This window comes from Lycorma delicatula, chromosome 11 (assembly GCF_047948215.1).
Source record: "Lycorma delicatula isolate Av1 chromosome 11, ASM4794821v1, whole genome shotgun sequence".
NCBI classification, from domain to species: Eukaryota; Metazoa; Arthropoda; class Insecta; order Hemiptera; family Fulgoridae; genus Lycorma; species Lycorma delicatula.
In genome coordinates, this window is record NC_134465.1 from 17,754,310 (window position 1) to 17,773,060 (window position 18,751).

General features: G+C 31.0%; 1 protein-coding gene across 1 annotated transcript in view; it reads left to right on the top strand.

The window, feature by feature from the left end:
- LOC142332473 (nose resistant to fluoxetine protein 6-like) overlaps positions 1-18,751 on the top strand; it is a 57,150-nt gene that overhangs the window by 28,704 nt on the left and 9,695 nt on the right. Inside the window, exons 7-11 of the mRNA XM_075378919.1 lie at positions 2,972-3,134; positions 5,547-5,737; positions 8,182-8,314; positions 11,957-12,146; positions 15,784-15,926. Of these exons, the coding sequence (XP_075235034.1) occupies positions 2,972-3,134; positions 5,547-5,737; positions 8,182-8,314; positions 11,957-12,146; positions 15,784-15,926 (820 nt within the window). The remainder of the gene's footprint in view (positions 1-2,971; positions 3,135-5,546; positions 5,738-8,181; positions 8,315-11,956; positions 12,147-15,783; positions 15,927-18,751) is intronic.

Below are 18,751 nucleotides of genomic sequence, written 5' to 3' on the forward strand. Positions count from 1 at the left end.
TCTCTATCTGTGTCTACTCCTTGGAAGGCTTTTATGTTGTAGATCTCCTTGTGTTGGTGTTTGTTCATGAAGATATGGTCTAGTTGCCATTTTCCTTAGAGTGTTTCCAGGTATTGAGTTATTGAGGTTTCTTCTTGAAATGTGTGGATTTCAAGATTAGGTTCTAGTTTCTGCAGAGATTGATGAGGCTGTCTGTTTTTGTTTGTTTTCTTTTGAGCAGGCCATTTTCCGATTTTGTTGTAGTATCTTCTTTATCTGCCTAGTTGAGCATTGAAGTTTCTGATTAATTATTTAAAATGGCTTTAGGGAATATTATTTATAGTCAGATCGACTAGATCCCAGAACTAATTTTGTTTCTTTATGGTCTTTTGGAGAGTTATTTTTATTATTAATGGGTGCATGGGCATTTATTATAGTGTAAATTTTATTAGATACTTTTAGGGTGAGTGTTGAGATTCTTGGAGATTGTGACTTGAATTCTTGTATGGAGTTTATTATTTTGAGCTTGACTGAAAGATACTGCTCCAAACTGTGGGACATTTTTCCTCTCTCTCTTCCCAGGTAAACCTTTGTACAGCCTATATCCTTGAGATACCATGGCATCCTGGTTGGAGTTTCTTATTTCCTGCAGTCCCATGATGAGAATTTTATGTTGGTTCATTAGGTCAGTTATTATTTTTAGTTTACCATTCTGCATCAGCGAGTTTACATTGTCAGTGGAAATGTAGGTAATTTGCTTTAGTTTGATTTTGGACTTTGTATTTTTCTTCGTGTGCGTAGTGTTGGATAATTCCAATGCTTCCAATCGTACATTAGAAGATAATGTACATTTGGAGCCCACCATATCCGAATGCTGCCTTACCTGAACTCTGGAACATCAGAGTTCAGGGAAAAACTACCTTCCTTAACTATTTACATATATATAAACTAGCTCATGACTCTAAGCAATAAGTAAACTAACTTCCGTAACTATAAATATATATATTTTAGTATATTTAAATATATATATATATTTTTTTTTTTGAAAATTCAAATAATTCATCAAAATATTGACCACTGTGTTAATTAAATTTTAATTTTAACTAATTTTCATGGTTCAGTTATTATTAACAATAACAAAATATATATATGAGATTAATATGATAAGTTTAATTCATTTAATTACTCTGTTTTACTAGCTTATATTTTTTCATATAATATTAAATTCTATTAACACATGGTTAATATGTTAATGAATTATTTAAATTTTTAGATAATTTAAACAGCAAAAATTTTATGTAAGTTTTCTGAATACATCAGAAAGAAAGCCGTATAAGTTCACAGACAAGTTAGTTTTTTATGATGACATATACATTCAAAAGGAAACACAATTGAGAAGTTTTGTTTTACAAACTAGGTTAAAATTACATTGTAGGAACTGTATGAAAACATTATGAAATGTTTCAGAACAAAACAATTAATGTCCGTAATGAAGAATGTTTTGGATGGTCCTTAACTATTACTAATGTTTTAAACGAAATGTACTGATGATGAAATAAAAAACCATCATATCATCCCTCAGATTGGGAATTTATTTTTTAAACTATTTTTTGTTATTATGTGTGTCCTTGAATTTCACATATACAGAATGTTATGTTAAAAGTAAAGGTTGTACAGTTTTTTAGTAAAGATTAGCACATTTGTAGGTCTCAACATTGACTGGATTGTTTGTTGTCATTAGCTACTTGCTAAGTTTCATATGGTCAATTGACTGCTGTGCATGATGTTAATAGAGTGAATGAAAGTTATGGAAACGGGATGAAATGATTTAAAATAATACAACAAACCTGCATACTGAAGAATATTCTAGGCATGTAACACCAACGACTTAAAGAATTACACTGATGATAAAATTAAAACAAAATTGTCAAGAGACCATCTCAAATTTGGAATTTATTTTTATGGATGTTTCTAAAAAAGTTCACAAAATTTTTGCTACAATGAGATTTGTGTGTCTGATATTGTACATTTAATGGAAGACCAGAATCAACTGTGAATAGAGGTCTGTGTAGTAATTTTTTGCATGCTATAAAGAAGTAGGTAAAAGATTACTTAATTTGTTTATAACCAATGATAAAACACATATATCAGATTAGCACTCCAGAAACGAATTACCAGTTAATTGGGTTGCATCACTTTCAGTCACTGATAAAAGCACAAAAAAAATAAGCAAAATTTGGCTAAATGCAAGTTGATGTACATAATCTTTTGAAAACAGTTTGGTATCCTGTTAATTGATTTCATACAAGGAACAACTTATACTGTTCAAACTCACTGTGAAATGTTCTGGAAGTTGCATATTATTAAAAAAAATAGCAGTGATTTTGTAACTGAAAAATTACACTGATGATAAAATAATAAAAAAATATCGCCAAGAGATCATCTCAAATTTGGAATTTATTTTTACGGATACTTCTAAAGACGTTCATAAAACTGTTCACTAAGATTTAAGAATGTCAATGACAATATGAAGACGACAATGGGATGATGTAGACAATGAAATATCTAATAAAGAGCACTGTGTTGTTGCACAAAGATTTCTGCAGTTGTGACGTTTCATATCCATGGAAAATCCAGATGAGACTCTACCACTACCGATATATTCCAGAATCAAATTTTAAAGATTTACATTACTTTAAAAGGTGAAGGAATATTTGGTGGAAAGTTGTCCATGGAAACTGAAAAAAAAAGTTAAGAAGCAGTTAAACAGTCTGGGAACATAGAACTATGATGAGGGTACTTTGAAGCTTATTATGAAACCTCAATATTGGTTGTGATTAAATAAAGAAGTAAGCTACTAATAAGTAATAATAAAAATAAGTAAATAATAAACAAAAATCTTGATATGCAAACCTACTTTTGCATATACATGAGCCTCAAAATTGATTTAGATCATGTCTAATTATTCAAGAAGTTAATACTTTTGTTACAGACTAACACCCCCTGTTGTAATAATTATGATGTTAACTTTATCATCAAATATTTTGTGTCGTGGATATAACTGTGATAGAATGGAAGGTGAAAAAGCTAATTGTGAAGAGTTCTGGTACATAAATGTAATATATATAAGTAATTTCTATGATCCATTTGACCAGGTAAGTAATACACATTAACGATAAATAAAATAGTCATACATATCAAAAATATGGAAAAAAAGAAAGTATTTTTGTCTAAGCTTATGACACCTTTTTAACAAATTCACTATATTGGAACTTTTTAAAAGGAGTGTTTATAAATAAAGTTCATTTAAAGATAAAGTTTAATTAAAGAAGGTAACAAATTTATTACAGTTAAATAGAATAAACATTATACAAATAATGTTTTCATTACATTCATTACATCCTCTAAAGAGCTTTCTGGGCCTGATTTAAATTTTTCATTTTAACTTCTATGAGACCATCATTTTGGTTGGAGAAAAAGGTAAATTTGAGTCTGTATAGGTGATAACATTTTGAAGTAAAATTGTTACAACTTGTAACAGTTTAATTCTGTGCTATTTGTAATTACATATAATTTATTCTACAAGAAAACTGATGAAGTGTCTGGATTCTTGTTATTTTAGTGTGCCCTCCTAAAGTGTAAAGCAATGGGAAAACCAAGAAATCTGTAGGCAAGAACTCTTATGGATTCCAGAGAATGATACCATACTGCTATAAATATTTATTAGTTTTTCAAAACAAACAATTCTGATTTAATTTTATTTACTTCAGTATCTTCCTGTAGAATTTTACACTGGTGTGATTATCACTACCACAATCTGAATTACATCTTTAAATCTCAGTTAATTAGTCTTTAATTTGCTATGCTCACAGCATCTTTATACTGACAATAAATTATTAAATTTTAAGCAGAACTAACTTAAACAGTGATAATCATATTTTTTATAATTCACCATAAATCTCAAATAGCAGACCGATTTTCTGTAAAAACTAACATTATTATTTTTTAAACCTAATAATAAAGAATTACATACCTAATCTAGGCTTCCTTGGTTAATAATAAATCAAGGAGTCTAAAAGTGCTTATTTGAAAATGCTATTCTGTTAAACCATTTCTTATTTTTTCCTATCCCCCCCAAAAAAACTAATAAATATAAAAAGGAAATGTAAATCAGTTCTTACAAATGAAAAATCCTTACCAACTTAATATTTCATAGAAGATTAAAAGAGATAAGGTGCCCAAATTTTCAATAATACAGCGAATGATAATTAATTTAAAATGAATAATAATTAAAAAATATATAATTATAATTATAATATTTTTAATAAGCAGGAGTTTTTAAATAAAATTCTGAGAGAAAAGCTATATAGGAATGACTAAGAGAAATTAAAAAAAAAATAAAAAAATTCTTTCAGGAACATTTACAAGCATACAAATATAATAAACAAAAATCTAATTAAACTGATCACAATAAAAATAAGCTTACATTTTCAAGTCTAGATAATATGAAAATATTAAAAATAAGTAACAATAAATCTAAATGCCTTTTATGCTCAAGAAAATATAACAAATATAATAAAAAACATTAACAAAAATATGATTAATGAACAATTAGTTTGAATATCATAACTGGCTTAAAGAAATAGTATATTTAATTTAAATTTTCAAATTTAAGCTTTAAATATTAATAATATATTATAACAGTAATTCTATTCTACCACAGATTGTAAATGTAGCAAAATAGCTTATTTTATAACAGTAACTGAGATTATAAACCTTCCTATACTTTAACTTTTCAAGTTACATTTTTAATCTAACTATACAGAATGATTCACAAAGAATATAAAAAAACTTTCAGGACATGTTGTACTGGTGAAAATAAAGAAGAAAGTTGATATAAATATAGGTTCAGAAATGCTTCATTGGTGAGTGTCAGCTGGCAAAAGATTATGCTCTAATTTCTGTGGCTTCAGTAAAATTAAGCCTGACTGTAATTATTAGGACCCAAATTAAGGAGGTAAATTAAGTGATTTTATATGAAATGTGGTCTGAAAAAATTGAAAAAAAAATTAAGTCCCAGAACTATATTTTTAATAATTTTTGAGAAATCTGGGGTAACAGACAAAAGACCGGGGTCGAAAAACACACTACACCATGTTTGGTGTATAATAATTTTGTTAAATTGGTAATAAATAGATAAAAGTTTTAAACAAAACTTGTAGAGAATTTGATAAAATCTACATCAACTAAATTCAAATGTAAGAATTTCAAAGTTTATTAAAAAAAAAATCAAAATGTGATAGATTTTAACTAGGTATTAAATGAAACAAAATTTTTAATATTACAAAACAAAAGAATTAAAAAAATTTATAAAACCAGACATTAAAAAAATAATTTATTAGACATCTTTAAAGCGAATTAAAAAATTGATTTTATCTAAATGTGTTTAAATAAGTGATTTAATATAGCTGATAAAATTGTACATGTTTGTTTGTAGTTTATTAAAAATCATTATTTATATAAAATTATAAATTTGTATTAAATAATGTACTTCTATATTTTTGCAGTGTATTCCTCATGGTTGGTATTTATCTGCAGATATGCAAATGTTTCTGTTTTCACCATTGTTGTTATATATTGCAACAACAAAACCAAAACATGTTTTGTACGGTATATTATTTTCACTCATGATTGTAAACATTATGACAACATTTACGATATCATTTAACAATAAAATAATAGCCTCAAACATAGGACCGTAAGTATTCATATATTACACAAAACTACATTAACATATTATAAATGTTATGCTGTCAATTTTTTAGTACATTTTTATTTTTCTTTAAACCCATAACTGACACTTTTCCCTGGATTGCTACAACTTTATGTTTGGTTATATCCCTTGCTTTTGATGCATAATAATGAATCTTCAAATACTTGATTCATAAATTATTACACTGAGGTTGACCTGATGGTATTTTAGAGTTTTATTTTTACGTAGATCATGTGATGTTTGTGGGATTACATAACACTGGCTATGTGTTTATGAACTGCTCATTTACTGATTCACTATAACAGCTGTGTAGTGAATCACATGACTTACCAATTGTAGATATAGTTTACCAATGATGGATGGTTGGGGAGAATGAAATTATTGTTATCTTGTAGCCCTGTTCCACCATTCTTTTGTTGTTGCAATTGCAGAAGAGTAAGTAGGTGAAAAATAAAGGGTTTAAAAATTTAACAAAGCTACATCATAATATTGCCTAGTTATCGTTTTACCCTTTTCCAGAAAGTAAATGAAGATTATGCCACAAGGTCCCTAAAAGATGTGTCCAACACCTTTCCTGCTGATGTAACAATTTTCACCTTGTTTAGAACAACTTCCCAGAGTGCAACCTACTATTTTGACTGTTTCTTGATTTTAAGTAGATAACAATGTATCCGAATTGCATTAACTGAAATGAAACAGTGAAAAAATCACCCTTATTTATGTTTAAACAGCCTTGAAACTGTGGTTAAATAAATTTAAATGGTCATGCTTTTGATTGTGAGTAAATGCAACATTTATCTGAAAATAATTTTCACATATGTAAACTAGCATCCACTGTTGCAGCTTCGCCTGTGCTATATGCGTATAGAACTTCAAAAACTGGAAATGATTTTTAGTAATTATGAGTGGGCTGTTGCTCTCAAGAGTTATCGCTATTCACAATTTACAAGATAAAATAAAATATTTAAATGTGTTTCCAAAATCAAATTTTTAATAAAATCAGGATGATATTGAAGTTGTTCAAGAACTACTTTGCTCCCAGCAGAGTAAAGTCCAAGAGTTTCATCAATCAATTTTTTGGCATTGCAGTGGCTACATTTTTTAATCATGTTACTTATTTTAATATCTTTCAAATTCATATAGTCAATTTCAGAGTGATAATCAAAAGCTGATTTGAAACCAAACATATTTTTTGAAGACTGGAGTTGATTCTGAGCCGAGCGTATACATTGCTCTTCAAGTTTTTGAGAATGCTCTGATGTAGATTCACATTGTGTAAGATCATAAATTCTAGTATCCCTAGAAGATCTTCCTAACTATAACCTCGCTGACCTAGGCGTTATGAAAATACTAAATTGAAAGTTGAGCTTATGCCAATTATGTGTATGGTTTACCCTGATGTACGAGTAACTTCTTAGTTCAGCATAAAACTCTATAGAGTACTACTTTGCTTGCATGAGCATGATTCTTGTGGGTTGCAACCAAATTTGACAATGACATTAAATTTAGTAAATCTCATAATAACTGATATTGACATATTGGACAACAATCGATAAAGATGATGACAATCAATACAGACAACATTAGATTTTGCAAAAAAAGTTCTAGTTATTTATTTCTACATTTTTTATTTATTTATGATTTATGTAGTAGTGAGATCAGTGAGGTTTGAAATGTGGTAAACATTTTGAGGGGGGTCATAAAAAAGCTACAGTTAAAATTTCATAATGATTGGTTCAACAGTTTTCACAATTACAGAGAACAAACAAAAAATATGTCCCTTTATATATTGCGATATTCATGTAAAAAATAAACTCTCATTTATTTGAGGTGATTATTATCTTAGCAATCTCAAACACTTTTGATCTTTCATTTTTTTTATTTTTAATCTTTCCATCACCATATCATGAATTTTTTAAAATATTCTTTGCAGTTATGACCATAACAGGCCATCTAGATTGTTCAATCGTTTGTGTTTATATGATCAATCTGAAAATAACCAAATCACTGCTTTAATTGATGGAGCCTACTCACTAAAATATTTATCCAGCTTTTCTTTAGTTTGATGTAGGGTTTTGCCTATCAAAAAGTAATATTTGATCGCTAAACAAAATTGTTTTCATTTATTTTTCACAAATCACAATTCTTGATTGACTCAAATGACTGGCAACAACAGAATTATTAATAAATCTGATTGAAACTGTATGTATGCATCTACAAAGATGTGGAAAACTAAGAATGATATCAATGATATACTACGATCTTCATCTCTTATATTTTGGCAAACTTATCAAACACCTCTTGTATGTAGATCAGATGTTCTGAAAAATGAATGTATACAATAATTTCTATAATATAATACATTAATGAAAATTAATTGGTTATTTATAATTATACTGTACTAATTTTTAATTGGTTTTTATCAAAAGATTTGAATTATTAAGAGAAAAAACAAATAAAACATACACACCATTTTATACAAGAGCTGGACCATGGCTTATTGGATTCCTTCTTGGTCTAATATTGCAACAGCACAGTAAGCAGCCAATTATAATGAAAAAGGTAAAGTCAATTAAAATTTTATTTATTCTAATTTAATTAAAAAGAATATTTAAATAAAATATAGCATGACTTCTTTAACAGTGGTGTTTGAATAATAGCTGTTTTTGTTGATAATAACTTCAATTATAAAAAAACTACTAAAAACTTATAAGTTTCTACTAAAAACAATTTTTTGTTCTCAGGTAACCAAACTACAGAACAAACAAAATTTCATGTTATACTTTATGATAGTACAGCCTACAAGAAAAGGTGGTAATTACTAGGCTGTTTAATAAATTTTCTTGCAATAATTATTAGTAATGTAATGCTTCAGGTTGAAGTAATAAATATCAAAAGGGATATTAATATTAAAATAGAGAAATATGAAATAACAATTAAATTTGGGAGTAGGTTAAAGTTTTATATCCTGTCTGAAATAATTAACTATATAATAAAATTTGGTAGATTTAATTTTGAAAGGCATTTTGGGTAAATTAAAAGATATCCACTATGTAAGCTGAATTTACACTCCACTAAGAATTTTAATGTTAAATATTTGAGAGCTATTAAAAAAAAAAAAGAATGAGAATAAATCTATTACTAAATACTACTACAGATCTATTATGAATGTATTACCACATGCATTGTACAAAATCCAACTTGATTTTTTTTTTTTTTTTGAAGTAATCCCCACCAATCTGTATGCACTTGGCCTAACATATCTGCTATCCTGAAAGATGATATTGAAACCCATCTTCTAAACTGCCTCTACTTCAAAATGGTCATGAAAGAGTTCAAAACGCTGGCCCTCCAATTTCAGAAGAAGGAACAAAAAAGTCACAAGGTGCATGTAATTTTGGACTTTTAAGAGGTTTTGTTAAATCATGTTTGGGCCATCCTTTGTCCCTCCAAATACCTTTAATTATGAAAATCTGATTTTGCTAGGAAGTAGTATAAAACTGATAACTGTTGAAATCTACACATAAAAAATAAATTTTTTGTGCACACACTTTTACAAATATAGTCACTAAAGTAAAAATTAACCTTTATTATTAAAAGTACAAAAATCTTGATTTAGTAAAAATATCAACATGCTCACACCTACTTAACAAAAATTTTGTTAAGTAAAATTTTTGCAATGTTGGGCTATAGACAATTTCTAGAGTAATAAAGAGCTAAAAATTAATTTTTCTACTTTAATCTTTCTTTTAGTTCGTTTTACAATGTCCTACATTTTAATCATTGTCTTACAAATCTACTTATAAATGCCAACTTTTTTAGTAGTACAGCTTTCTTCTAGTATTTCCGAGAGTAGAAGCCAATTTTGTAGAGTAGCTACAGCAACTTTAAAGTTATAATTGTAAGGAAGGAACTCACAGTTTTTTTTTATGCCTAGAAATTCATTACGCGGTTTATGTGAAACAAGTTTTAAAAATTATTCATAGTAAACAGGAATTAGATAGTTGGGAAAGTTATTTCATCAATAATCTTGGAGAAACAGCATTTGTATAATAGGGGACTGATATCTTGTTAGATATCAGAATTTTTTTTTTGCCTTTTAGAATTTTATTTTTATTTAAAATTTATTTGTAAAAGTGAAGTAAGTTCAGTAAACAGTTACCTCTTCTCTTAAATTTTGCTTATGAGAGCGGGTACCCATCTGATTATTAAGTTCATACTATCTATGTATACTGAAATAAAGTTTTTCTTATCTACATCTACATAATGGGTGTGCATTAGATTATGATGGGCAATCAGAGTTGAAGGTTTACTGGTTAGATGGTTTTAAACTACCTTTTCACTTCTGAACAGAATTGCCTAAAATTATAACAGCTGTTTGTATTATTTATATTTATATTAGGAAATACACTTTTACAGCATTTCCAAGGTACAGTGTGTATAAAAAAGAATGACCTGATTTCAAAGGATACTCTGGCACAACCAAGCACGGTCAGTGAATGAAATTTGCACCATTTCAAAGTGCATATATGAAATTTTCAAATTTTGCCAGATCGCAATACTAACGCTCAAAAGCATGCAAATATCAGTTGTAAACAAAATGAAATTTTTACAGTAGAAGACGTTTTATATTCTACAATTTAGCAAGACAAGAGTCCATAATTACATTTCAGCATGGGTTTCAATAGGGCTTCAGAATGGATCCACCTTCGGCTAAGAACATTGCTGGTATAAAAAATCTAAAGAATTGAGGTGTTTATGTAAGTCGGGGCACCCGTGCAATTCAGAAGAAAATGTACAACAAATTTAAGAGGTTTTTCAGTGAAGCTAAATCCATTCATCACACTTGTTGAGAACTTAGGATTCCTCATATGGTTGTGTTAAGATGGCTTTTTCCACAACTAAATGAAGATTCTGAAGAATTCATTTTTCACAAGATTATTTATAATCAAAAGACTGAGTTTGCCAATTTCTAAACAAACATCGCCTCAATCCTGGATATGCATTCAAGAATTCAAGACTTGGCACTACACTGTTGCCCTTCAAGATCCCCAGACATTACGCTTGTGGGGATATGTGAAACAAGTTTGTCTTTCATAATTTGATGATTTGAGTGAGCTGAAAACTAAGATCGCTACTATAGTAACTTCTATAACAGACGAACTGTCTAAAACACATTACAGATGAATTCAATTATAGTCTTGATGTTTCCCACCCGGCAGATTTAAGGCATATAGAAAATTTATAACTTAGTAAGTGAGATTTTAAACACGTTTGAATGGTATATAATTTGTCTTGTAATTCTAATACATTTTTGTTATTACTACATCTATTTGAAATCGAGTTATTTTTTTATATGTTCTGTATTTATTTTTAATTAATATTTAACACTATTTCATAGCAATCATTTTTTCAACTATTTATATTTAATTCTTATAAATATAATTTTCAGAACGTCTACCGCTGTTGATTGTTTAACAATTGAAATGACCACCTAATTTTAGATTTTAAGTAAATTTTTTGTTAACAGTTTTTGGACATTTTTATAGTTGCCAGTTTATTTCAATAACCATTTAGCATAGATGACTACATGCATTAAGTAATAATGATAAAAAAAAAATCAGACATTTCTTAGTTTACTAACATCAAATTACACATCCTACAACAATGTCAATCTTATCTCATTCTATTTAAATTTGAAAGTAGTTTAACATAAAATTTCACACATTGCACAGTTTGATGCAACTGAATGATTAATCATTAGGATAAGAGTATCGATTTGCCCTTTACAAGTGACAATAGATTTCCACTTAATGTCTAAATAAAACGAGTGATATTTTAAATAAACAAAAAAAGCTTATACTGAATTACAAAATAAATACAATAAACAAAAACCTAACTAGACATAAGAATAAACAATAATGCACAACAGAAAATGTTAGCTACAAATTTCTACAGGTAATAGTTGTTAAATATCTGTAGTAGACTATCTTTATAAGCGTGTAATAAAGACCGTACATTATAATGATATAAAATAAAATACTGGAAGAACAAAAAAAAAATGGATTCATACATTTAGAAAAATTTTTAAAGGATGGAAAATTAGGAAAGTAAGAATGGCAGTACAGAAACAATATAGATAGATCTCTTTGAAGCGACTATAAAAAATGTCTATAAAAAATATGGATTTTTTTTTTTCTTTAGGAAGCAGTAATAAGAGGATGGACAATTGCAACAATATGTTGCTTAGTATCATTATTTGGAATGTATCCATTTATACAGCACGATCATAACTATAATCCAGTTTTGGAGCCCCTTTATGAATCGCTGCATAGAATTTTATGGGCAATTGGAATCGCTTGGATTATATTTGCTTGTCACATCGGTCATGGAGGTAATCATATATATATATATATATATAAATTATACTTCTTTTAAAGTAAGTATAAAATTCTTAATAAAATTTTTAAATGCACTTCCAAACAATATTCAAAGAAACTTTCTCAAATACAAACATCAAACATATAAATATTCGTACAAAATAACTTAAAAACAACAAATCAAAACTTAAATTTAAAAAAAATATATTAATTAAAATATTTGTGAGAATTGTGGAATCCATTCTTAATATTCATGCAGATATTTAATCTACATTCAGCGGATTAGAATGCATATAGAAAATAGTTCACATAAAAATCCCTAAATTTTTTCTTAAGTAATACTAGAATATTCCTGATAAATTTGAGTGTTACTTCTTAAAAGCTGTATTTTTAATACTTTGAGAGTTATGCCATAATATTCATAAGAAAGAAAGCCTCATTAAACTGATGAAAACTACCAAGTCTATAACATTACAAACTAAAAAAAAATTAAAAAACTAGTAAATATGTACAAGATTAGTAAATATTATTGTAAGATTAGATAACTCTATTTAAATTGGATCCCGCACCGTTTTACTAAAATGTACAAGTTTAGCGGTCTTGCAATAAACTGAAATAAATCAAGTAAAAGCTGAAATAGTTATTACAATTGATTTATAAACTCCAAGAGATTTATAAAGGAAGAGTTTGTTTGTACTAAGAAGAACATTATGTTTGCTTTAAGTTTTAATTAAATGTTATTTTGTAGCTTACTTTCCTGAAAGATGAGGCATTGCAATGTGATTTTGGATAATAATATGAAAGCATTATTAATAGTTTTTATTATTACTGTACGTAATTTGTTTTTATATTGTATAAACCATACTAATAAGCTACAAGAAATATGGATGAAGAGGTTGAGGTAGACCCGGTATATGGTGGAAGGATGAGGTTAGGGCGGAATGGTTTTGTGAAATAGGGAGGAGACTGGATTTGAGTGAGGCAGTTGGCTGGAGACCGAAAGAATGGAGATCTCTTATAATCTTGAAACACGGCAGTAAAAAGGACACGAATAAGAAAGAAGAAAGATAAACTCTATTATAATTTACAGGACGTAGGAATGGAATGCAAAGTTGGCAGGAGTCTATTACTCCCTACTTTATCGCAGAACCTGGACAGAGTCCCTTGCTGCTGGATCATTCTAATCGGGCTTGTTTTTTAAAAGGGTTATTTTTTTAATCTCGGATCTAATTTTTCAAGTTTTGTCTATTATTATTTTAGTGAATTTAAGACGGATTTAATTGCATTCCAATCCGTTGTTAAACCAGCGTTATCGAACCCATTTCATGGGCCGACCGCGGAAGGCTAGGCTTATAAAGCCTGTCCTCCCGACGTAATTCCCCTTCAGACCGTCCACTGAAGTCCTTTCGGTGCTAACTCTTTAATAGGTTAGCAGGAATACGCCACAACGGGGCACTACCTGTAAGGAGGGAGCAATGCGTCTCCTTTTCCGGAGGAGTCGCAATTGCTAGGTTATTTTATCTTACTGTAAGTTTTGAAATAGGAGAGGTTGTGTAGAAGCTCTTCATCCGCTTCTGGTATGGCTGCCCTTCAGGACGCATCTCTGCTGGGCTCTGTTCCGGACTCCAGTCCGTGATGTTGAGGCGAGTGGTTGGTCTTCCTTCTTCTTCTCCCTCTTCTTCTTCCGAAGACCTCTTCGTTCTTCTTTGGCCTGCACTTTCCAAGAATTGGTAGTAACCGAAGTTACATACAATTAACCTTGAAATTCCCGAGGCCCCGAAGGGCTGAACGGGGGAAAGTGCAGGTTTCTTCGTTCTTCTGTGCTGTCAGTGGCTGCTGAGCAGGTGACTGCTGGGCAGGTGGCTGCTGGGCTTGTGACTGCTGGGCTGATGGCTGCTGGGCTCGTTCCCTCTTTCTTCTTTCTTGAAAGGAAAGGAAGGTAATAGGGAACTTACAAATGGTGATACCTATTCGCGATCGCGGTTTTGGGGCGGCGATTTTCTGGAAAGAAGTAAACAGTAATTATTCACTCCACGTAATTATTAACCTTCAGACACACGTGTGTCTGAGAAGGGGCTGGGGGGACCGCGTGGCCGCAGTGAAGAAACCATTTGTTTTTGTAGTGGCTGTTGGTATCTGCAACAAAAGAAGCAGAAGACACACACGAGAAAAAAAAAAAAAGAAAAAAAAAACCGCGTTTTTGTTTTATGCGCGACTTACCGTATTTGAAGTCTTCAAACTATATAACTCGCGAAAAACTATTCATTCGCGACCCCGGAAACGCGTCTGACGCACTATTCCGTTTATGGCTCATGCGATATGGAGGCCCCTAAGCCTGGTTTGTCGATTTTCGGCTACCGCACCGCACCATCACGGTGGCTCGTCCAGTACGGCGTGAGGCCGCTTCCTTACAACTGTCGGAGTTGGGTCCTCTCGGCAGATGTCCCGAAGATGACTGTGTTCGGACACAGCCGCTCTCCCGAACAGTCTGCGCGCCTGCGCCACCCCCACCTCGGACACGGATTGCAATCTCGCATCAGATCGGAGAGTGGCGTTCCTGACGAACCACGGAGCTCCAAAGATCGTCCGCAACGCGATGTTTTGGACTTACAGGACGTATTATACTGCGGCATACTATAGCGGTTATAAAATTGTGCTTGGCAATAAATTTTATTGCCCTGAGTTTACCTATGAAGTCGCCTTGAAATGGGGCAAAACAAACATAATGATCAATTGAAACTTACACGATGAAATAGTTATGTTTTTCAACTCGCAGTTGCAACTGTAACGGTAAGGTGAAAAATCATAAGATTATAACATTGTACTGTAGCAGTTCAATGATATTTTAAAATACCTAAAACAGTAAGGCAAAACTTTAAGAGAAAACCAAAACTGTTGTTCTACAATCTTTCACGTCAAACTTAGTTCAGCATCTTACGGACAGTGTTTAAAATACTGTTATAAATATTTATTTATTCATTATTTAATATTTAGTAAATATATTAAAAGGTAGCAATAAATTTGCCATAGCACTGAAACTAAAAGAAAAAAGAAATCTTGAAAAAAATTATGAAATACAAATATTTTAATAGAATTGTCAGTTATAAGAAAGTATATAAATGACTGCATGACAAAGCAAAATTGTGATTTTTAAATTGCTTTATTTAATTCTTTTCTGTAAAAGTTTTACATTAATTCATCGCTTTGTCCCGTCTTTAAATATGATATATTGGGGCTGGCATAGTGATGGTACAGTTCAGTGAGAAATTAAATCGGTAAGTATGTGTAGTACGGAGCAATATCTTAAGGTGCGTATGAAAATACGAAAGTAATTTTTTAAATAGTTTGTTCTCTAATTTTAGTTATTGTTTAGACTTACATTATTCCGTTTTCTTTAAAAAAAATCAATCTAAAACAAACAGAAAGGAAAAAACACTAAAATCTTAGATATAAGATTCTTGAAAAATCCCCGTCAAACAAAAAATGAAAATGTACTCGTGACAATCGGATGAACCATTTAGAAATGTCAAGTAAACAGCTAGTCGGCCAATATCCTAACAACCGACAATGTACTGATACATTTAATCACGAAAACTAAATTATCTATTTTTTACTTATTTGAAGTATAATAATTTTTTTTATTTGTTATAGGAGTGGTAAATACAGTTTTATCGTGTGAAACATTCCATCCTTTAAGTAAATTATCGTACAGTTTTTATTTAATACATCCATTTATACAGCAACTACAGATCGGCTATACTTATACGTCTAGAAAATTCACTGATATTTCTCAGGTAATGATACTTATTATCGTATAAAAAGTAATAAACTAAGTTTGTAATTAATTTGACAAATATAAATTAATAAAATGTAATCTATACATCTGACCCGAGGTTTTACTTTAACCTTTAGTTGGTGAGGTGAGGTGACGTTTCACCAAAACATACGGTGAGATGACATCATTTTACCCCTTAATTTTTTGTTACTTTTTATGTAATTTTTAATTTTAGTTATTGTTAAGTGAATAAAAGTTTTTACAGCTTTAATACTTTAAACCGCTTTTTAATACGGTAAAACAGTTTAATAGTAAATAGGAAAATAGTTTATTCCGTACTTCAATTTCACTTTCATTTCAAATATTACACCCGATACCGATTCGTAATATGTATTGTGCCACAACTTGGGTATTTCTTCTCGGTTCTACTTTAGACCGACTAAAATTGGTTTTAGTCAGATAAATGTTTCCATCTATTTCTCTGTGTTTATCGATTATATAATCATTATATTGATTATATTTTCACCGCCTCCTGAAACTTCGACCTCAGGATCTATGTCGTGTTTGCTAACGATACAGTCATTCCGATCCACCGATCGTTCCTCACTTCCTACAGCAACCGCCTCTCAATTTCCATCTCTAACTCGTTCCTGATTACCGTTTGCACCTTGTTCCCTATTTTGACCTGTAATTGGTTCATCGATATCCAAATCCTCACTTTCTCATCCATCCGGTTAATGAAGAATTGCTTCTTCGAAATTCTGATCGCACGCATTCATTTTTACGCTGGAAAAAATTAATACGATTTGCTAATAAAATTGAAACGGCTAAATGCAAAGAAATTAATATTTAAACAAAAATCTGCGTTATTTGATCATTTTACGAGAGGAGGTTATACTTTACATAAATGGTAAGCGCACGTCAGATACTCGATTGAGAAAAATCAGACGCTATAAAAATTCTCAGTGCACGGCGATCTAATTAAAACTAAAAAATAACCGGCTACTGCAAAGCATGTTTCATTATGTGATGGAGGGTGGGAGTAATCGCATAGCAACCAAATATGCTCCGTCATTATGACGTCACCTCACCGGTTGAAGGTTAAGCGTATTTATGAGGTTAAATATTGTTATTTCTTACATACATTGTCCTCCTCTATGAATCATGAGACCTTGCCGTTGGTGAGGGGGCTTGAGTGCTCAGGGATACAGAGTAGCTGGACCGAAGGTGCAACCATATCGGAGAGGTATCTGTTGAGAGCCAGACTAAGGAATGATTCCTGAAAGAGGGCAGCAGCTCTTTCAGTAGTTGTTAGGGGCGTGAGTCAGGACGACTTAAACGGCCGTATCAACATCACTCAGTCCTCTGAGTACTGCGCAGCTGAAAGCAATGGAAAACTACAGCTGCTTTTTTCCCAAGAAAATGTGGCTCTCTGCATTTTCACATAGCAATAATGCCTTCCTTGGTAAAATATTCCGGAGGTAAAATAGTCCCCCGTTCGGATCTCCGGGTGGGGACTACTAAGGAAGGGGTCACCAGAAAATTAAAAAATAACATTCTACGAGTCGGAGCATGGAATGTTAGAAGCTTGAAAAAGGTTGGTAGGCTAGAAAATTTAAAAAGGGAAATGGGTAGGACAAATGTGGATATAGTAGGAATTAGTGAGGTTCGGTGGGAAGAGGAAGGCGACTTTTGGTCAGGTGATTTTAGAGTAATTAACTCAGCGTCAAATAATGGGCAGGCAGGAGTAGGTTTCGTGATGAACAAGAAGATAGGGAGGAGAGTGGAGTATTTCAAAACGCATAGCGATAGAATCATTGTAATAAGGATAAAATCAAAACCTAAACCGACAACGATTGTTAACGTCTATATGCCTACAAGCGCCCATGATGATGATGAGGTAGAGTGTGTATACGAAGAGATTGATGAAGCAATTAAACACGTAAAAGGAGATGAAAATTTAATAATAGTTGGAGATTGGAATGCAAGCATTGGAAAAGGCAAGGAAGGAAATATAGTGGGTGAATACGGGCTGGGCAAAAGGAATGAAAGAGGGGACCGACTTATAGAATTTTGCACAAAGTATAATTTAGTAATTGCCAACACCCAATTTAAAAATCATAATAGAAGAATATACACTTGGAAAAAGCCAGGCGATACTGGAAGGTATCAGATAGATTATATCATGGTTAAGCAAAGATTTAGAAATCAACTCGTTGACTGCAAAACTTACCCTGGAGCAGACATTGATAGCGATCATAATTTGGTGATAATGAAATGTAGATTGGGGTTTAAAAACCTGAAGAAAAGGTGTCAGATGAATCGGTGGAATTTAGAGAAGCTTGAGGAAGAGGAGGTAAAGAAGATTTTTGAGGAGGACATCGCAAGAGGTCTGAGTAAAAAAGATAAGGTAGAAAATGTAGAAGAAGAATGGGAGAATGTTAAAAAGGAAATTCTTAAATCAGCAGAAGCAAACTTAGGCGGAATAAAGAGAACCGGTAGAAAACCTTGGGTTTCAGACGATATATTACAGCTGATGGATGAACGTAGAAAATATAAGAATGCTAGTGATGAAGAAAGTAAAAGGAACTATCGGAAATTAAGAAATGCTATAAACAGGAAGTCCAAACTGGTGAAAGAAGAGTGGATTAAAGAAAAGTGTTCAGAAGTGGAAAGAGAAATGAACATTGGTAAAATAGACAGAGCATACAGGAAAGTTAAGGAAAATTTTGGGGTACATAAATTAAAATCTAATAATGTGTTAAACAAAGATGGTACACCAATATATAATACGAAAGGTAAAGTCGATAGATGGGTGGAATATATTGAAGAGTTATACGGAGG